Below are 22,192 nucleotides of genomic sequence, written 5' to 3' on the forward strand. Positions count from 1 at the left end.
AGCATATTGTCCAATTGTTCACTGTTGTATCCCTAGAACCTAAAACCTTATGAGGGATATAGCAACCTTTATTTTGTTATTTTTTATTATTACTTTGAGATGGAGTCTCACTGTCACCCAGGCTGGAGTGCAGTGGCATGATCTTGGCTCACTGCAACCTCTGCCTCCCAGGTTGAGGCAATTCTCCTTCCTAAGCCTCTTGAGTAGCTGGGATTATAGGTGAGCGCCACCACGTCTGGCTAATTTTGTATTTTTAGCAGAGATGGGGTTTCACCTGTTGGCCGGTCTGGTCTCAAACTCCTGACCTCAAGTGATCTGCTCGCCTCAGCCTCCCACAGTGCTGGGATTACAGGCATGAGCTACTGCACCTGTCCAATTCTATTACTGTTTACATTTTTTTAATTTTTTGACAGGATCTCACTCTCTCATAGCTCACTGTAACCTTAAGCTCCTGGGCTTAAGTGATCCTGCTGCTTCTGCTTCCCAATTAGCTAAGACTACAGGTGCATGCCACCAAGTCTGGCTGATTCTTAAATCTTTGGTAGAGACAGAGTCTAGCTATGTTGCACAGGCTGATCTAGGCCTCAAGGGATCCTCCTACCTCTACTTCCCAAAGTATTGGAATTACAGGCATGAGCCACCACACCACGCTCACAGTTTTCTTCTACTCATTTAGCAGTGATTGCAGCTTTAGAAATGCTATAAACTATGTAAAAATGTAAGTGGCTGTATGCATGAAATATCTAAAGTGGAAAGTTATTTCTGTAAAGCAAGGACTAATTTAGTATAAATATATCTCCGTTAATTGCAAAAATAATAATACAGAAGGGTGATGAAAGTTATGTTTAAGAGTGAGGTGGTTCACGCTTGTAATCCCAACACTTTGGGAGGCCAAGGTGGGCGGATCACGAGGTCAGAAGACTATCCTGGCTAACACGTGAAACCCTGTCTCTACTAAAAATACAAAATATCAGCCAGGTGACACTAGCCTGTAGTCCCAGTACTCGGGAGGCTGAGGCAGGAGAATTGCTTGAACCTGGGAGGTGGAGGTTGCAGTGAGCCAATATTGTGCCACTGCACTACAGCCTGGGCAACAGAGAGAGACTACATCTTAAAAAAAAAAAAAAAAAAAAGTAAATTATGTTTAAGTTGGGAGCTAAGATAATGTACAAAGGAAAAAAAGATCTTCTATAATATATATATTAAAAAACATAAGGCAGGTGGCCAGAGTACCATGATGGGTGAGAGTCTACAATCAGATAAACATGGTAACAATCAGATAAATCAGAAAACAATGACCTTCACCCTAGCCATGTGTACAGACCACACCAGCTGAAAGGAAAACATTTCAAGCCCTTCTTTAGAAGGAAGGAGCCCCACAACTGCTTCTATTACTTTACTTTCTATTCTTACCTGTCTAAAATTCATAGGTTGGACAGAAAATTCATAGGATGCTCAGAACCATCATAATCACATACAGGAGTCTCAGTTTTTCAGATATTAAGCCAAGGACCAACAGACAGACAGGATGCCCTCTCCCACCTCTTCTCTGTATCTGTTTTTGTTTTTAGAGTAATCAGAGGTTGGGTGGAGGGGGAGGCGGGTAGAGGTATAAAATAGCTCTGAACACAAACTTGCCTTTGTCTTTAATGGCAGGTTTCTCTAGGGGAAGCTTAGGAGTATAAAAAAATAAGCTCATATTTGAATATTCTTGCTCTTTATATGAATATACATACATTAGGGAATAAATCTTAAAATGACTATGCTATCAATTTAAAGATCAAAATGTCATAGAGGCCAGGCGTGGTGGCTCATGCCTGTAACCCTAGCACTTTGGGAAGCTGAGGTGGGTGGATCACTGAGGTCTGGAGTTTGAGACCAGCCTGGCCAACATGGTGAAACCCCATCTCCACTAAAGATACAATGTGGCCGGGCACAGTGGCTCACACCAGTAATCCCAGCACTTTGGGAGGACAACGCGAGCGAACTGCCTGAGATCAGGAGTTCGAGACCAGTCTGGCCAACAGGGTGAAACCCTGTCTCTACTAAAAATACAAAAAAATTAGCCGGGCGTGGTGAAGTGCACCTGTAATCCCAGCTACTTGGGAGGCTGAGGAATAGCTTGAACCCGGGAGGCGGAGGTTGCAGTGGGCCAAGATCGCACCACTGCACTCCAGCCTGGGTGACAGAGCAAGACAAGACTCTTAAAAAAAAAAAAAAAAAAAAGTAATTGAACAGATGCTATTCAGTTACACACTATATAAAACAATTTACTTTTTTTTTTTTCCTTAAGTGATATAACATAGATCTTTACCTGGGTTCCAGTCTTCTATGGCTTCCCACTCTTCGATAACTAAGGATAACTAGTTTATCAAAACAAAACCAAGAAGCCTAGAATATATGATTACACAACTAAGGTATGCTTTATTTTGAAAACTGTCACTTTCTCTTTAGAGGTTATTTGTTCTTCAATCAAGAACTATGGGGGCGATTTAACTGGAAAAGGTCTGTTTTTTAAAAAGTTTTATGCATATTGGTGTGTTTTATTAAAAACTGAAACCACTTAAACCGCTGATTGCTACCGTTCTTGCTTTGACAAACTAGCCAAAGCTCACACGTTGAACTGGTTAAGACTCAACTCTCAATCATTTTACATCGTTTTGGCAAATTACAACAAAACACAACAAAAGCCATTCCACTCCGGTGTGAGGTGCCACGTTTGAAGTATTATATAAATAAATCATGGCTTTAAAATACAAAATGCTTAATTGCTTTTTTTAAAATAGAAGAAAAATACACTATACCTGACCTGTGAAGACCATAAATTAAGCTCAAAGCAAACAAATAAGAGTTATAAGAAGCATACACTTAATAGTAGTTACTCTTAGCAAATTTCTGAAATGGTAATCGTATTTATTCCACCGGGGGAAGTAAGGGATTGGTATTTTCGCTTCTCTGGACTTTTCTGGAGCATGCAAAACTGAAAAGGCCACAGTCCCTGCCGGCCGACAAGAAAAGGCGAAGACTGGAGGATCCCTAGTAGAGGACTGCCTCAGATCTAGAACTAAGTATGACCCCTTCTTTGTGTTATAAAAACTAAGACGAAAAACTACACTGCCCCACAGACAGCTCCCAACTCTGTGGAAGAGAGGAGGGCGGGTGGGCGGCAGGTGTCAGGCGGCCTCCGCTCGGCGCCTTTGTTGAGTGTCGCCGCCCCCAACCCTCCCTGCTTCCGTACGGGGATTCCCGCACCAGGCGACAGGCGCCTCGGGGCTGGGGGCCAAGAAGGTGGCCAAGGACCGCACCCGGGCTTCCGGCCCGTCTGGGAGGCTTGCTTGGCTGGGCCGGGACGGACTGGGCAGGGCGCGGAAGGGAGCAGTGGGCGCGTCGCAGCCTTACCTTGGACACCATCTTCTTGAGCTGGCTCTCCGACACCGCCATGACGGCCGCCTCGCGACTCTAGTCCCCGCAGGCAAAGGGTCAGCCGCTGCTGGGTTGCCCCAAGCCACCCCACACAAGCGCACACCCCCACCCAGCCTCAAACAACAGGAAGTCGGTACCACGACAGCACTTCCGTTTCCTCTACGTCACTTCCGGGACGCCGTCCTGAGGGCTGGAGTGTACACCGTGTGGGATTGAGGGAGGCCTGGCGGGGTGATTCCAACCAACCCGCCTCTCTAATGCGAGATTCAGCCGGACGAAGCGGGTCCCAAAGATGAGGGGAAGACTGTTCTGAGGGTCGAAACTCTGTTTCAGGATAAGATTGGCAGGTATTTCAGAGTCGATTTAAGGAACCTAGTGACGGGAGGGGAAGAAGCACGAAGGGCTTGCCAGTTAGCTTTAATGACTGATTCATCAAGTGGGAGGACTCTGCACTGGCAGGCAGAGAACTGTTCCACCACTGACTTACCCTTGTGATAATGGTAGGCTAGTGTATTTCTAGCTCAGGCATAAGGTTTTCCCAACTCTAAAATGATACACTCACATTAGATGATGACCAGTGTTCCTCTGATTATCTAGTGTTTTTTTTTTTAAAGCTTAAAAGTCCTTTATACTACGTTGGCAAGGGTAAAGTGTAGAGCCTTTGTTTCACAAGATGCCAGACAGTAATTTCTTCTCCAGGAAACCGTTCCCTAAGTCAGAATTTCTCCTCTGTACCCAGACATAAATGACAACACAGGCCGTGTTCTACCTGGTGCTGTATTTGTGTACTTGTTAACCTTCAAAATCTAAGCCCTCGAAGGCAGGCTTACTTCAGATCTTAATTGCCTCGCACAATGCTAGAGTAGGTACTTCCATCTTAATTTAATTTCTACTTCTCATAAAAATTCTTCATGGTGACTTAAATTAGTCATTATTACACATCACCGCCAGTTTTGTAAGCACAGTGTTATTTAAGGTGTTGAGGAGTTTGAGTTTGATGATGAGATGTTTGACAGGATGATTTTAGTATATCCCTAATGATTACAAGGCTGTGGTATTGATTCCCTTCAAATCTGGCATCTAAGTAAAGGTCACATTCACAAGAAGGGCTTAACTGAAAGCATGTAGAAGCATCATTATAAACTGTTGCTAACACACACAAATAAAGGCTATTCCAATAGGTATTGGTTTTTCTTTTTCTTTTCCTTTTTTTTTTTGAGACAGAGTCTCACTCCGTTGCCCAGGCTGGAGTACAGCAGCGCCATCTCTGCTCACTGCAACCTCCGCCTGTTTTTCAATAACACCTTAGTTAAGTATACAACTGCAGTCAAACCAAACTAGAGGTCAGTCTGTTCTTCCATTTTACTTGCTGTTTTATGTCATTTGAAAGCAATGTGGTTTTCAAACTTCTTAAAGCCACAGTTTAACCAGGAGTCCCTTTAATAAGAGCAACTGTACCTTTGTGAATTGGAGGAATGTCAGATAATATATATTTTAATAAATTTTATAAATATAAAAATAAATTATATATGTGTGTTTATTTTATATATGTTTGTTTGAGGTGGAGTTTTGCTCTTGCTTGCCCAGCCTGGAGCGTAATGGCGTGATCTCAGCTCACTGCACCTCTGCCTCCTAGGTTCAAGCGATTCTCGTGCCTCAGCCTCATGGGTAGCTGGGATTACAGGCGCCCACCACCAAGGCCAGCTAATTTTTTGTATTTTTAGTAGAGACAGGATTTCACTGTGTTGGCCATGCTGGTCTTGAACTCCTGACCTCAGGTGACCCGTCTACCTCAGCCTTCCAAAGTGCTGGGATTACAGCTATGAGCCACCGCACCCGGCCTGTTTATATATTTTTTGAGACATGGCCTCATTCTGTTGCTGAGATTGCAGTGCAGTGGCGTGAACATGGCCCACTGCAGCCTCGACCTCCCTGGCTCAAGTGATCCTCCTGTATAGCTGGGACCACATGTGTGAGTCACCATCCCCAGGGAATTTTTAAATTTTTTGTAAAGATGAGGCCTCACTTTGTTGCCCAGGCTGGCCTCAGAACCCCTGGGTTCAGGTATCTCCCACGTTAGCCTCCCAAAGTGCTGGGATTACAGGTGTGAGCCACTGTGCCCAGCAATATATTGTTTAAAAAGCTTTCTTTCTTTTTTTGAGACAGAGTTTCGCTCTTGTTACCCAGGCTGGAGTGCAATGGCGCAATCTCGGCTCACCGCAACCTCGGCTCACCGCAACCTCCGCCTCCTGGGTTCAAGCAATTCTCCTGCCTCAGCCTCCTGAGTAGCTGGAATTACAGGCAAGCGCCACCATGCCCAGCTATTTTTTTGTATTTTTAGTAGAGATGGGGTTTCACCATGTTGACCAGGATGGTCTCGATCTCTTGACCTCGTGATCCACCCGCCTCGGCCTCCCAAAGTGCTGGGATTACAGGCTTGAGCCACCGCGCCCGGCCCGTTTAAAAAGCTTTCTTGCTGCATGTTTACAATCAGTCTTTTGCAGTCTTTCAGGGTCAACACTGTACCCCGATATAAAGTGTTAACTTCTTACCTATTTCACTGGAACCGTGGTAGATTGAATGTGTGTGGGGAAAACGTTTTTGTGGTTTTGGAAATAGGCAAAATCAGTTACTTTTTAAATACGAAGGTGATAGTAGTTGAAATGCTTTTGAAAGTTGCTTGCCAGGTGCAGTGGCTCACGCCTGTAATCCTAGCACTTTTGGGAGGACTAGGTGGGCAGAAGATGAGGTCAGGGGATCAAAGACCATCCTGGCCAACATGGTAAAACCCTGTCTCTTACTAAAAATACAAAAATTAGCTGGGCGTGGTGGCACCATGCCTATAATCCCAGCTACTCAGGAGGCTGAGGCAGCAGAATCCCTTGAACCAGGGAGTCTGAAGTTGCAGTGAGCTGAGACTGTGCCACTGCAATCTAGCCTAGTGACAGAGTGAGACTCCATCTCAAAAAAAAAAAAAAAAAAAAAAAGTTGCTTGCCATGTCAACACTAAAGATGAGGTTTTTTCCACTCAATAGGCATTTTGATTTCTATCCTCACATATATTAATGGAGAATTTTAAATCCCCAATTATCACAGTTGAAAACACAAGCTGGTGGTGCACCTGTAGTCCCAGCTACTCCAAAGGCTGAGGCAGAAGGATTATTTAAGTCCAAGAGTTCGAGTCCAGCCTGGGCAACATAGAACCTGGCTCAAAACCAAAAAAACTTAAAAAATTTTCTTGCTAAAAATAACTTAAAAGTTTGAAAACAATTGATAAAATCTAGTCTCTTCATTTTACACAAAATAAGTAAATATCCTGGGTGCTGTATGAATTATATGAAAAAAATCTTTCTCCTTAATCTGAATGTTTCACTTAATAAATGAACCATCACCTGGTGATTTTAAAATCAGTTTATTTTATTCATTATTCTTAATACTTAAGGAAAGCACTGTAAATTGGAAAAATAAAAATGTACCTTCTGCTACATTAAAAAAGCATTTTTATCCCAAGCCCACTAAAAATTGTAACAAGCTCTGCATGATTTTGTAAAAATAAAAACATGAAAGTTAACAGAAGCACTTAGAATGTCAAATTATCACAACATCATAGGAAGGTGGTGGTGGTGGTATTACTTCTTGACTGGAATTTACAACATGATTACTAATACAGTTAACATTCAAGGAAATATCTGATACAGAGAATTAACTTCTACATTGTGGCCATCCAGAGGGCAAAGACTGTATTATTCATCTTTGAATAGTCAAATTCTAACACAGTATTCGGAATAACAGTCAGTGTTGAATAAGCATTTGTTGTATTGACATGTTTCTTTTATAATTAATAAGTTCTTGGTAATTTATTATACAATATTTTCTGGTTAGATTATTGTTCAAAAGTATATTAGGAATTATCTAATTAGACATCAAATACTAGAAACAAGAAATAGTTTTTAGTTTTACTTTCCTATTTCATACAAAAGGATAGTAACAATACACTGTTAGGGTAACATGAAATAATGTATGTGTATATTGAAATTACATAGAACTAAATGCTTATCTCTTCAAATGTCCTAGGTTTTTATCCAATTAACTCTGGGGGGACTCTTTACAAGCGTATTGAATACTTTTCTGCTTTCCTAAACATGGGATACTGAATATAATTTCACCGTTTCTTTATGACTAACGTTCATCATTATAAGCATTCCTTATTACACTAAAACAGCATTAGTTTACCAATTTCCTCTTTACCTAGGATGTGTCTGCCCTTATAAACCCTCCTATCTCCATCTGGATTCACCTATTATATGCTTGCTTTATTTTTTTATTTTTAGAGACAGGGTCTTACTCTGTTGCCTAGACTGCAGTCCAGGGGCGTATCATAGCTCACTGGAATCTTGAACTTCTGGGCTGAAGCGATCCTCCTGGCTCAGCCTCCTGAGTAGCTGAAACTACAGGTGCTTATGACCACACCTGGCTAATTTTTTAAATTTTTATTAGAGACACAGTGTCACTATGTTACCCAGGCTGGTCTCAAACTCCTGGGCTCAAGCAGTCCTCCCACCTCGGCCTCCCAAAGTGCTAGGATTACAGGCATGAGACACTGCACCCAGCCTTGCTATATGCTGTCAAAGCACCTTGGAATTCTTCACAGTACTTACTACACTTGTAATTGTACATTTATGTGAGATTTTATTACTATATATTCCAAACTAAATTGTATAGACCATGAGGGCTCGTACCTAGACCAGGCCTATTAACCATTAATGGCTGGTGTACAGCAGGTTCCTAATAAATACTAGCTGAATGACTAAATAAATAAATAACTACCTCAGTGCATAACCCCCTCTGCAATTTGCTGAGGAAATCTGAGAATCCAGAGATTCAGTCTTCCTAAAAACTATGTTTGTTTTTTAAAAAAGCAAGCCTTACATGAGAATGAAAGTAATCCTTTCATGGTACACAGGATCCCAACTTTAGGGTCTTTTGATAACTATTTTGGCTGTTAAGCATTTCCCCCGTTTTAGTGCCTAGAAAAAGTAGAGGTTGTATGGATAAGTGCCCCTTAATAGCCATGGACTTTCTCAGCACTAAACCTGAATTTCCTTTTATAAAATGATGATGGTAATAGTCCCTACTCTGGTGGGTTGTTGTGAGGATTCAGTAAAATAATGAAGTGCTTATCACACTGCCTGGTATGTACAAAGTGTTGATGTTAAGTGTTACTATTAGGTGTATGTCACGACAGTGATAATGAGCTATCTTTCACATAAGAAAATATTGCTCTTGATCCATCACCAAAGTGTGTGTACTCTGAACTGTGTCATCAAGAGAGGTTAAAGGATTTGCTCAGAACAAATAATGGTGAGAATCCATTTGACCTCTCTCTATTATGATCAATGTTTTTAATGAAAATCTCACATTATGGCTTTAAGTAAGCTGCTTGGCTTTCATTCATAATCTGTTTCCACTAAAAATTCACATTTGGCTATGGTTCTAATATCACAATTAGTTTATGAAATGTTGGAGACCTTATATATTCCAGGAAGAAGTTATGGAAAATTTCATAAAGGAAGTTCCACTGGAAAGTAAAGTATACTTTTAATGCATATATTTTTAAAATTCACTTTCCCTTTTATGATTTTATTCTTCATTTATTTATTTATTTTCACTCTTGAAAATAGTGAGATTTTATTACTATATATTCCATACCAAATTGTATAGACCATGAGGGCTGGTACCTAGACCAGGCCTATTAACCATTAATGGCTGCTGTTGCCCAGGCTGGATGCAATGGCATGATCTTGGCTCACTGCAACCTCTGCCTTCCGGGTTCAAGTGATTCTGCCTCAGTCTCCCTAGTAGCTGTTTTACAGGCATGTGCCACCACACACAGCTAATTTTGTATTTTTAGTAGAGATGGAGTTTCTCCATGTTGGTCAGGCTGGTCTTGAACTCGACCTCAGGTGATCCACCCACCTCAGCTTCCCAAAGTGCTGGGATTACAGGTGTAAGCTACTGCATCCGGCCCCCTTTTACTATTTTAAAGTGCATATAAAATTATTTTCCATTTTTTGGTAGCTAATGAATTTCAAGACGGGAAATACAATGCTTTACTTACTACCAACAGCATTTTACACAAGAAACATTAGTAACTTAAGCTGTGGATCACGTGATCCACAGGATGTACACCTGACACAGATTTTGTAAATACATACCGGGCCTTGAACTTTATATAAAAGTTTTTTTTATTATAAAAGTCGGCCGGGCGCGGTGGCTCAAGCCTGTAATCCCAGCACTTTGGGAGGCCGAGACGGGTGAATCACGAGGTCAAGAGATCGAGACCATCCTGGTCAACATGGTGAAACCCCGTCTCTACTAAAAATACTAAAAATTAGCTGGGCATGGTGGCGTGTGCCTGTAATCCCAGCTACTCAGGAGGCTGAGGCAGGAGAATTGCCTGAACCCAGGAGGCGGAGGTTGCGGTGAGCCGAGATCGCGCCATTGCACTCCAGCCTGGGTAACAAGAGCGAAACTCCGTCTCCAAAAAAAAAAAAAAAAAAAAAAAAAGTCAAAGGTCAACTTATTTTTAAAGATGTATTACTTATAAAATAGTCCCAAAGTGTGAATTGTGCTTTCAGTTTGGGATATATGAACTGAAATGATGCACACTGGAGATGAATGTTTACCCCTGCTGTAGATTTAAAGAACAGAATAGACATCTCAATAATGTCAAATAAAATTGATTTTTCCCTTCCTTATCTAACTCTTTAAAGATTTAAATCACAAACCTAAACAAGAAACCCTCTACTTTAACCAAGCAGTTTGTAAGGATAAGTAGCAGGATACAGAAATTCTCAAACCTATATATATATATAGGTAAAATTAAATAACTTTTCCTTTCAGGTGGAAGTCCAGCCTCTCAAACTGCATTTGAGAATCAAAGTTTTAACTGTTGTTGGAGACCATGGATTGAGGATGCACTGCTTTGGAGTTTCTCAGTAATTTTATCTTCTTTCAATATAGTTTTGATTTCAGACACTCCACTGGTTCCCAGGATGCAAGGCAAACTTAAAAACACTTCACTGTTTATATCATAATATCCCTGAAATGAGAAAAATAGGGATTATAATAGAACTAAATCACTGCAAAGAAGGTAATACAAAAATGCATGCTTTCTTGCTTTCTTAGTTCTAGGACAAAGAGATACAAGTTGGCCTTAAAAAATTTTTTTTGTTCATTTGTTTTGGTTTATTTTTATTTTTAATTTTATTTTTAGAAATCCAGACCTCACAATTAATTGCTCACTGATTTTATAAACTCAAGTTATCATTTCAGATAATTTTTGAGAGATGGAAGCAACTTGATCAGACACTCCCTTTGTAGAGAAGTAAGCTAGTCCCCCTGCAATATGGGTAGCAGGTTAGGGGGTAAGTAAAAAGATAGTTAAGAATGGATTTCCTGGGGAGGGGCATGGGATGGTCTCTAGGCACAGTCAAATTACAATAGCTTCTTAAAAAAAAATTACTGGTACCATGATGGTGTGTATTTATGGGGCACATGTGATATTTTGATTATGCATACAATGTGTAATGATCAAATCAGGGTAATTGGGCTATCTATCACTTCAAACATTTATCATTTATTTGTATTGAAAACATTCCAAATGGTCTCTTCTAGCTATTTTTTCTTTTCTTTTTTGAGATGAGGTTTCTCTATATTGATCAAGCTGGTCCTGAACTCCTAAGCTAAAGCGATCCTCCCGCTTGGCTTCCCAAAGTGCTGGGATTACAGGCGTGAGCCATGACACCGGGCCTCTTCTAGCTATTGTGAAATGTACAATAAGGCCAGGTGAGGTGGCTCACACCTGTAATCCCAACACTTTGGGAGGCCAAGGTGGGCGAATCACGAGGTCAGCAGATCAAGATCATCCTGGCCAACATGGTGAAACCTTGTTTCTACTAAAAATACAAAAATTAGCTGGGCAGGTGGCGTGCGCCTATAGTCCCAGCTACTTGGGAGGCTGAGGCAGAAGAATAGCTTGAACCCAGGAGATAGAGGTTGCAGTGAGCCAAGATCATGCCACTGCACTCCAGCCTGGTGACAGAGCGAGACTTAGTCTCAAAAAAGAAAAAAAAAATACAATAAATTATTAATAATCACACTCACCCTACTATGCTACTGAAAACTAGAATTTATTCCTTCTATCTATTTTTATACCCATTAACCAACCACTTTTCATTCTATCCCCCAACCCCAGCCTCTGGTAACAAACATTATACTCCCTACCTCCATGAAATCAACTTTTTTTAAAGCTCCCACATGAGTGAGAATATGTAATATTTGTCTTTCTGGCATATAAGTCTGGGGTGACCTGGCTGGCTGAGATGATAAATGACAATCAGAAGAAATTTACAGATATATAAACACTATTTGAGGGTTGCCAAAAATTACATGAGGGTGAGAGGGCAACCTGATAGAAGTCCAGACCTTTTTTGTTTGTTTTTGAGAACAAGTTTCACTATGTAGGCTGGAGTGCAGTCTTGAGATCTTGGCTCACTGCAATCTCCGCCTCCTGCCTCAGCCTCCCAAGTAGCTGGGATTACAGGCACATGCCAATACGCCTGGCTAATTTTTGTATTTTTAATAGAGACGGAGTTTCACCATGGGCTATCTATCACTTCAAACATTTGTATTTTTAATAGAGACAGAGTTTCTAGCCAGGCTGGTCTCAAACTCCTGAACTCAAGTGATCTGCCTGCCTCAGCCTCCCAAAGAGCTGGGATTACAGGCATGAGCCATTGCACCCGGCCAAGATTTTATTTTTGGAGACAGGGTTTTGCTGCGTTGTCCATGTTGGAGTACAGTGATGTGATCACAGCTCACTGCAGCCTCAACCTCCCAGGCTCAAGAGATCCTCCCACCTAAGCCTACTGAGTGGCTTTCACATAGCTGGTGAATTTTTTTTGTTTTTGTTTTTGTAAAGATGAGATTTCACTACGTTGCCCGCGCTGGCAGACTTCTCATAGCTAAGCAGGATAGGGCTTACACTAAACTGCCTTCTCCTACCTGCTACTCTAAAAGCTGGTGACACTGAAGACACCTGGGTTAGAGTATGAACAACGATTTTGCTGGTTTCGTATTAATAATAGCTAAGTTTAAAATATAATGAGAGAGCAAGAATAGCAATTACCTTTGCCAAAGTTGATACAGAATGCACTTTCTTCTTATTGTTTACAATACTGTCAACCATGTCAGCTACTGATAGTCCAACAGACCAGGATCTTTGACTTTTTACTCTTAGCAGTTCCATGGCTCTAGGTTACAAAAATACTTCATCTCAGAAAATCTACAAAATATGCACATTTAGTTTTACATTCTGGTTAAGGTATTAATTAGATGCTTCTGTGACAGAAACAAGAGTTATTCAGCAATTGTTCGGGAAGCCTGTAGATAATCTAATGTTTATTTAAACTTTCCTTAAGATGTCAGATAGGCAGTTCCAAGAAAATACAAATGGCCTAGTAACATAAAAAATGCTCACTGCCATTGATATTTAACCATGAACTAAAGCAATAAATACCAATTTGCTTATCGATAACTGGCAAAAACTTAAAAGACTGATAACTAATTTGGAAAAACAGGCATTCCCATAACTGCTATTGAGAATGTAAAGTGATCTAACCTTTTAGGAAGAAGATTTGGGAACATCTGATCTAGAAATTCCTCTTCTAGGCATTTATCTTACAGTAATATGCTCAAGTGTGCAAAGATATACATAATAAGCATGTCTGCCGTATTTGGAAACAACTCATCAAAAGAGGACTGGTTAAATAAATCACTACCAAATATAGTATATATACCAAACATTTTACATGTACAATATGCAAAAATGTCTGAGATTTATCATTAGGGAAACAAGTTGCAAGATAGTATGAATAGCATAAATCTATTATTATTATAATAATACATTTGTGGAAGCATTGAAAAAAATTTTTTCTTTTTAGAGATAGGGTCTCTATGTTGCCCAGGCTGGTCTCAAACTCTTGGGCTTCAGTGATCCTCCCTTTTCAGCCTCCTGAGTAGAAAAAAAATTTTTTTGGCATGTGGACACTAAATTGTTAACAATGGTTATCGCTGAAAGATGGAATTATCTTAGCTTTTTAATTTCTTTTAATACTTTATAGATACCTGCAGTATTTGAAGTTTTATAATAAGCATACATTCTTTTGTAAATGGTAAAAATATATAAACTCTTAAAATTTCTTCCTTTTAAAAAGTATGAATATAGAATTGTGTAATCAGATTAGAATGAATTATATCATACATCAGTCTTCTCAATAAGAGAAAAGAGAACACTTTTTCTAGTTGTTATATTCTAAAAATCATAAGCTGACGGCTTGGAAAGCTAAAAATCAATGCTTCTCAAACTTCAGGAAAATGTTATTGTATTGACAGTGAAACAACAAATGGCATAAAAATAAATTCTGTGTAGAGTTCAGCCTATGGGGTACAGACCCCTGGAAGGCCTCTGGTTAAAAGTAAAAGATAGAAGGATCTGCATGTTACGCTTTTTTTTTTTTGGCCTGAACATATAATATGGCTTATCCATTCATATTAGACTAACTTCCAGATCTATTTATGTGTGATTAATAGATATTCATTTTTAAGTGGTGTGGACAAATTATCTTCTATATTAAGAAAATTGTTAATATCCTCAGATGCTTAGATAATAGAAGTAGTAAATCACTGTCTACAAATAAAGAACATACTTTACCCTTTAAATGTCAATTGTGTTATCTGAAAAAGCTTGCAAAGCACTCTTAGATCTACCTTCAGATAAGATATCAAAGAATATAAAACACTGTTCCTTTATACTTTTGGATTTTTTTTATCCATACTAGTTAGTTTTGTTTCCAGAAGCCTGGTAAGTACATAATGTATAAAGAGCTGTTAGCGAAGCCGGGCGCGGTGGCTCGAGCCTGTAATCTCAGCACTTTGGGAGGCTGAGGCGGGTGGATCACGAGGTCAAGAGTTTGAGACCATCCTTGGTCAACATGATGAAACCCCATCTCTACTAAAAATACAAAAAATTAGCTGGGCATGGTGGCACGTGCCTGTAATCCCAGCTACTCAGGAGGCTGAGGCAGGAGAATTGCCTGAACCCAGGAGGCGGAGGTTGCGGTGAGCCGAGATTGCGCCATTGCACTCCAGCCTGGGTAACAAGAGCGAAACTCCGTCTCAAAAAAAAAAAAAAAAAAAAAGAGCTGTTAGCTAGGAAGTACATGATTTTTCATTGGATAAATGCAAATTTCTAGTCGGTGTTACCTGTTGGACAGCTGCACTTGATAGGTATGGCTCATGACTTCTTCTTGGCCACTCCAGGTGAGCACTAAAAATCACATGAAGAATTAATTATATTTTGCCAATGACTCTCTTTGGATTAAGATGTGATAACCGATATCTTGCAGTCAAGGGTACTTGTGTTAATATTTATGTAGAAGTTTTCTCATTTCTAGCAAGTTACATTTTTCCACTGATGGCAATACCACTGGCCCAAGGTGAGGAAAACTGAACTACAAAAAACATAATCCCCAAAGTCTACTTGCAGGCTCCTTACCTGTTCTATCTCATCGATAACAGTTCTGCAAGGGCCATTTTACTAAGCAGAAATCTGCAAGCACTTGACATTTGTTCTGCTGAGAAATGCACTGAGACTGATTTCACCAGGTAAGGAATAATTTGATCACCTATTTTGGGCTAGAGTTTCTACAGCTGTTACAGAGGCAGAATTCTGTTTCCTTTTTTTTTTTTTTTTGAGATAGTCTTCCTCTGTGGCCCAGGCTGGAGTATAGTGGTTCCATCTTGGCTCACTGCAACCTCTGCCTCCCAGGCTCAAGTGATTCTCATGTCTCAGCCTCCTGAGTAGCTGGGAGGTATTCGCCATCACACCCTGCTGATTGTTTTTGTTGTTGTTGTATTTTTAGTAAAGATGGGGTTTCACCATGTTGGCCAGGCTGGTCTTGAACTCCTGACCTCATAATCCACCTGCCTCAGCCTCCCAAAGTGCTGGGATTACAGGCATGAGCCACTGCACCCAGCCCCAGGGTCCTGTTTTCTAAAAGCATCTTCTGGGTTACCAATTTCCTCTTACCACATCAGGTATAAAAACAATTCAAAACTTCAAAGCTGTATACACAGAGGGAAATTCGTGTGTGTGCATTATATTTTTTAATTTTTTTGAGATGAATTCTCACTCCGTTGCCAGGTCTGGAATGCAGTGGTGCGATCTCGGCTCACAGCAACCTCCGCATCCCGGGTTCAGGCGATTCTCCTGCCTCAGCCTCCTGAGTAACTTGGACTATAGGCACCCACCACCACACCCGGCTAATTTTTGTATTTTTAGTAGAGACGTGGTTTCGCCATGTGAGCCACACAGGTCTCAAACTCTTGACCCCAGGTGATCCACCCACATTGGCCTCCCAAAGTGGTAAGATTATAGGGCTGAGCCACCACACCCAGCCAGACTGGAAATTTAGATCATACTTTAATATTAGTACTGTTATTTGAAATGTAGTCTCACTTTGTCATCTAGGGTGAAGTGCAGTGGCACAATCTTGGCTCACTTCAACCTCTGCTTTCTGGATTCAAGCAATTCTCCTACCTCAGCCCCCCAAGTAGCAGGGATTACAGGTGTCTGCCACCACATCTGGCTAATTTTTGCATTTTTAGTAGAGACAGGATTTCACCATGTTGGCCAGGCTGGTCTTGAACTCCTGACCTCAGGTGATCTGCCTGCCTTGGCCTCCCAAAGTGCTAGGGTTACAGGCGTTGAGTCACCATGCCCAACTGTACTTTAATATTTAGTTGAAGTTGCCAGTAACATTTTGAAACCTTTCCAATATTCATCTGTTTCTCATCTGTGTAAAGACATTCTTTGGTACAAATCTGTAGATATTTGAGTAGGCAAAACAAAAATACCTGTGGCTATGTAAGAATATCTTATGTTTAAGGTACAAGAATTCTAAACTACATTCAACATTAGGCCACTTAGTCATGTGTCAGCAATGAAGGACCCCATATGTATCCAGATGCCTCCCTTCCTCAAACTGATTATAGGCTCAGAGTGCAGGAACCATGTCTTCTTCTTTTGTGTCCTCTTCCACATATTCTTTTTTTTTTTTTTTTTTTTTTTTTTTTTTTCAGATGGAGTCTCACTCTGTTGCCCTGGCTGGAGTGCAATGGGCCATCTCAGCTCATTGCAACCTCTGCCTCCCAGGTTCAAGCAATTCTCTTGCCCCAGCCTCCGAAGTAGCTGGGATTATAAGCATGTACCACCACGCCCAGCTAATTTAGTATTTTTAGTAGAGACAGATTTTCACCATGTTGGCCGGGCTGGTCTCAAATTCCTGACCTCAAGTGATCAACCTGCCTTGGCCTCCCAAAGTGCTGGGATTACAGGAGTGAGCCACCGCACTTGGCCCCTCTTGCACATATTCTTACCATGGTGTTGGGTACACAGAAGAAAATACAAAACCTCTGGCACAATTCATAATGATATTTGGTAACAAAGGGAAAACCATACTTGCCACAGTTATGTTGAAAAACAGAAAAGTTTTTAAAGTTTTTACGTAAGTTAAGCAAAACCATGAATTGTTATATGAGAAATACAAATATATGTGGACAAATTAAGGAATTTGTTAAATGTTTTACTTGGATAGGTGATATGTAGATTACTTTTGTTAAAAATTTGTTACATTAGGCTGGGCATGGTAGCTCACGCCTGTAATCCTAGCACTTTGGGAGGCCAAGTCGGACAGATAACCTGAGGTCAGGAATTCAAGACCAGCCTGACCAACATGGTGAAATCCTGTCTCTATTAAAAATACAAAAATTAGCTGGGCATGGTGGTGTGTGCTTGGAATACCAGCTACTTGGGAGGCTGAGGCAGGAGAATTGCTTGAACCCGTAAGGCAAAGGTTGCAGTGAGCCAAGATCGAGCCACTGTACTCCAGCCTGGTGACAATGAGACTCCACCTCAAAAAAAAAAAAAATTTTTTTTTCTGTTACATTATTAGCATATTCACAATACAGAAAAGATTGGGGAGGAAATGTCTGATAACTGAAATACAGCATTTATAGAACTTGGAAAGATGAACAGGTAGGTACAAGAAACACAAAGGAGACTGAAAAATCTGAAAATTATGAGTATTGCTTTTAAAACAAACAAACCAAAAAAAAAAAAAGGAGTTTCACTCTCATTGTCCAGGCTGGAGTGCAATGGTGTGATCTTGGCTTACTGCAGCCTCTGACTCCTGGGTTCAACTGATTTTCCTGCCTCAGCCTCCCAAATAACTGGGATTACAGGCTTGTGCCACCATTCGTGGCTAATTTTCTTTGTATTTTTAGTAGAGATGGGGTCTCACCATGTTGGCCCAGCAGGTCTCGAACTCCTGACCTCAGGTGAAGCTTCCCAAAGTGCTGGGATTACAGGTGTGAGCCACCACGCCCAGTCTGTCACGTGTGTGTGTGTGTGTGTGTGTGTGTTTGTGTTTACTAGGGCCACTGCAAGCTACACACACACACACACACACACACACACACACACACACATTTATAAATATATGGGAAGTGGAAAGGAAATGTCTGCTAACTGAAAAAGTGAGCCTGTGCAACAGAGCAAGACCCTGTCTCCCAAAAAAAAAAAGAGAAAAGAAAAGAAAGTGGCAGCAGTGAGTTCTGACTTCTAAGAGCCATAGAAAAGAATGTTCAGAGAAAGGAAGAAAGCTTCGCTATGATCAAATTTGCTTCTGACAGTCATTAGAATTTTTTTAATCCTCAAAACTTTTTTTGCTTTTATTATTTATATATATTTTTTGAGACAGGTGTCTCACTCTGTCACCCAGGCTGGAGTGCACTAGCACAATCATAAGTCACCGCACCCTCCAACTCCTGTGCTCAAGCAGCCTTCCTGCCTCAGCCTTCCCAATAGCTGGGCTACAAGCATGCACTAGCACAAGTGGCAAATTTTCTTTTTAACTTTTTTGTAAAGATGGGGCTCTTGCTGTGTTGCCCAGGCTGATCTCAAACTCCTGGCCTCAAGCAGTACTCTCACCTCGGCCTCCCAAAGTGCTAGGATTACAGATGTGTGCCACTGAACCTGGCCTATTATTATGATTTTATATATTTATTTGTTGAGATAGGGTCTCACTCTGTCGCCCAGGCTGGAATACAGTGGTGGAATCAGAGCTCTTTGTAACCCTGAACTTCTGGGCTCAAGCGATCCTCTTGCCTCAGCCTCCCTTGTAGATGGGACTACTGGTCTGCACCACCATGCCTGGCTAATTTTTTTGTTTTTTTCATTTTGTAGAGACAGGTTTGTCACAGCTTGTCACAGCTCAGGCTGTTCTCAAACTTTTGGCCTCAAGCAATCCTCCTGTCTTGGCATCTGAAAATGCTGGAATGACAGGCAAAAAAGCCACTGTAATTAAAATTAAAAGACTGCACCTGTCTTTTAATTTTTAATTGACACATAGTAATTGTACTATTTCTGGGACATAGTGTGATAGTCTGATACATGTGTACATTGATAGATTATGCCCATGATCAGGGCAATTAGCCTATCACCTCAAACATTTATCATTTCCTCATTCAAAATTCACTCTTCTAGTTATTTGAAAAGATACAGTGGATTGTTAATTACAGTGAACCTATAGTGCTATAAAGTGTTAGAACTGAATTTTCAATTAATTTTCATGAACTTAGTTATTTCATTTTGTTTACTCCCAGCCCTTCAAATTTCCTAAATATATATCCATCTTAGTTTAAGTTGCCATTTCAATATTATATCTCATCAATCTTCATAACTAGTTCTGCTCCTCAAGAACAGTAATCTGGCTGGGCACAGTGGCTCACGCCTGTAATCTCAGCACTTTGGGAGGCCGAGATGGGCAGATCACCTGAGGTCAGGAGTTCTAGACCAGCCTGCTGGCCAACATAGTGAAGCTCTGTCTCTACTAAAACTACAAAAAAAAAAAAAAAAAAAAAAAAAAAAAAAAAAAGCTGGGTATGGTGGTGCATGCCTGTAATCCCAGCTACTTGGGAGGGTGAGGCAGGAGAATTGCTTGAACCTGGGAGGTGGAGGTTTCAGTAAGCCAAGATCGTGCCACTGTACTCCAATCTGGGCGACAGTGAGACTCCATCTAAAATAACAACAACAACAACAAAACAGTAATCTTGGGCCCAAACATTTGAATGAAAAATGCCAATTTCATAGCTATTTTCTATTCCTACACCCATGTCCAAAGCAGATGATCTAACACTCTGTTCTGAGGTCCATACCTTGGATTTTTAAAATGCCACTTGAAGGGGTCATCTGCAGTTTATGTGTGATTTTAATATCACAGCTGAAAATGGTAGCTCCAAAGCATATGTTCTGCTAACTATCTAATTTGGTGTAATATAAATACAACATGGCAGTGTCAGGATCATTCATTCATGCCAAAACACATTTACTGGGGCCACTGCAAGCTTAAGGAGCTTCCAGTCTTGTGGGGTGAAAAAACAGGTAATTATAACAGTGTAATAGTCTAACAGGCACAATTATAACTAAAATAATGGTTATAACAGATGTATGAACTTACTTAACTTGGAAAATTAAGGAAAGCTTCCTGGGAAAGGTAGCATTCAAGCCCAGTCCTAAAGGGTAAGCAGGAGTTATCCAAGTAAATGAGTTCAGGAAAAGGAAGCAGCAGGTGCTAAGGTAAGGAGACATGAGAGTACATAAACCATTCAGTAAACTGCAAGCTGACCATCTGACTAGCATAGAATGCCAGAAAAAATGGGAGAACATGAAGTAGGAAATAGATCTAAAGGTCTTGTATGCCACGTGATTCCTCCCTAAGCTGTAGCTGTCACTTGTCTCTGAAATACTTGAAAAGGATATTTTATTTACACAACTGCTACTCTTATTATCTGTTTCCAAATCCTAACGTTGCTTTACTTCAAAGAGTACTTTTATATGCCTTTTTGCCAATTTTCTATTCATCACCATCTTGCCAATCACTGTAATAACAGCTACCATTTCCTGAGTGTTTGCTCTGTGCCAGATATTGTACTAAATGCTACATCAGGCATCCCCAAACTACGGCCCACGGGCCACATGCAGCCCCCTGAGGCCATTTATCCGGCCCCCTGCCGCACTTCAGGAAGGGGCACCTCTTTCACTGGTGGTCAGTGAGAGGAGCACAGTATGTGGCGACCCTCCAACAGTCTGAGGGACAGTGAACTGGCCCCCTGTGTAAAAAGGTTGGGGATGCCTGCTCTAGATAAATTATCTAAGTGAGAGCAAGGAAGAGCACAGCCTCACAGTCAGATCAGGATTCAAATCTCAGTTCTCCCCTTCGCAGTTACGTAACCTTGGGCAAATTACTTATCTTATTGAGCCTTAAGTTTCCTCATGTATAAATCTCCACCACCTCCTTCACAGAGTGTTTATAAAATTTAAATGAGACTGGCTGGGCGTAGTGCCTCAAGCCTGTAATTCCAGCACTTTGGGAGGCTGAGGTCAGGAGTTTGAGACCAGCCTGACCAACATGGAGAAACCCTGTCTCTATTTTTAAAAATACAAAATTAGCTTGGCATGGTGGCGCATGCCTATAATCCCAGCTACTCAGGAGGCTGAGGCAGGAGAATCGCTTGAACCCAGGAGGCGGAGGTTGCAGTAAGCTGAGATTGTGCCATTGCACTCCAGCCTGGGCAACAAGAGTGAAACGCTGACTCAAAATAAATGAATGAATGAATGAATAATGAAATATGCAAAGCATTTAATACACATAGTAGGCACAATAAAAAACTATAACAGCAATTTACTGTGATGGTATCACTTATGCAAAAGTCTAACCAGTTGGTATTTACACATGAAACCAGCAGAGGGAGCTTCTAATCCATTTCTGACACCAGGGCCAAGGTACATTTACCTATCCATGGATATAACTGGCTCTTCAAGAAGAGTAGAAGACCGAATAAAAAGTGATCAGACAAAACCTCTAGACAGTAGACAGGGAGATGAACTGGGGAGAAGTACCTAGTTAACATCAGTATTGGTAATGTTCTTGATTGAGTATGGATTCATAAGTGTTATGTTATCATGTGTGTCAAATATTACATAATACTTTATGTGATCTCAATTTGCTCTCTATTTCTAGTTCCAATCTGAGGCCTCAAGACAGAATTACCATATCTCTTCCCTGTGCTTTTATCCTATATCCCTTGGACTTCTTTCAGAGCATGTCAGTACAGCCTTCCAGTCATTTCCAGTATTAAAGTTTCCTAAAGACAGGGTCAGGTTCCTACACATCTATATGTTCTAACAGCAGTCAACACAGTGTTTATTGAGCAAAGCAGGTGATCAATAAATGTTTCTGAATACAAATTCCTACATCTGGGATAATAGGTCATTTAATCAAACACAAACTGCTTTTTGGTAGGTTTTAAATTGTTCCTGTTTGAAGAGCTCACAATTAACTTCTATTAGATTGTTTTCTTCCTTCACCCAGATATACTAGGTTAGGGCAAGCGGTATATTTATCATGTTACATCAGCCTATATTTTCTCTTTATGAGACTTGAGAAATTAATACAACCATATTTCAAACATTCTTAACTCATTCCATATTTATTATATAGCAACTATTCCTCAAAACCTGTAACTTACTAGAGAGGCTGGTTAAATAAATTACGGCATATCCAGTAGTTATAAAGAATGAATGAAC

The 22,192-nt window shown here is 40.6% G+C and overlaps 2 protein-coding genes across 13 annotated transcripts in view; both read right to left on the reverse strand.

Annotated features, from left to right (window-relative positions):
- TSG101 (tumor susceptibility 101) overlaps positions 1 to 3,566 on the reverse strand; it is a 58,528-nt gene extending 54,962 nt beyond the window's left edge. For 3 of the 4 annotated variants that reach the window (XM_074401206.1, XM_074401205.1, XM_010350521.3), the window contains exon 1: positions 3,400 to 3,562. In XM_074401206.1, coding sequence (XP_074257307.1) covers positions 3,400 to 3,441 — 42 coding nt within the window. In that variant the 5' untranslated portion in view covers positions 3,442 to 3,562. Of the gene's footprint in view, positions 1 to 3,399 lie in introns of all 4 variants that reach the window. The other variant, XM_003919893.4, reaches the window with a different exon arrangement.
- Positions 3,567 to 6,819: 3,253 nt separating this feature from the next.
- The window catches only part of UEVLD (UEV and lactate/malate dehyrogenase domains), a 65,119-nt gene continuing 49,746 nt past the window's right edge, over positions 6,820 to 22,192 (reverse strand). For all 9 annotated transcript variants that reach the window (XM_074401209.1, XM_003919894.4, XM_074401214.1 and 6 more), the window contains 3 exons: positions 14,749 to 14,812; positions 12,614 to 12,737; positions 6,820 to 10,525 (listed from right to left, as the gene is read on the reverse strand). In XM_074401209.1, the coding sequence (XP_074257310.1) occupies positions 10,361 to 10,525; positions 12,614 to 12,737; positions 14,749 to 14,812 (353 nt within the window). In that variant the 3' untranslated portion in view covers positions 6,820 to 10,360. The remainder of the gene's footprint in view (positions 10,526 to 12,613; positions 12,738 to 14,748; positions 14,813 to 22,192) is intronic.

Source organism: Saimiri boliviensis, chromosome 6, assembly GCF_048565385.1.
Source record: "Saimiri boliviensis isolate mSaiBol1 chromosome 6, mSaiBol1.pri, whole genome shotgun sequence".
NCBI lineage: Eukaryota > Metazoa > Chordata > Mammalia > Primates > Cebidae > Saimiri > Saimiri boliviensis.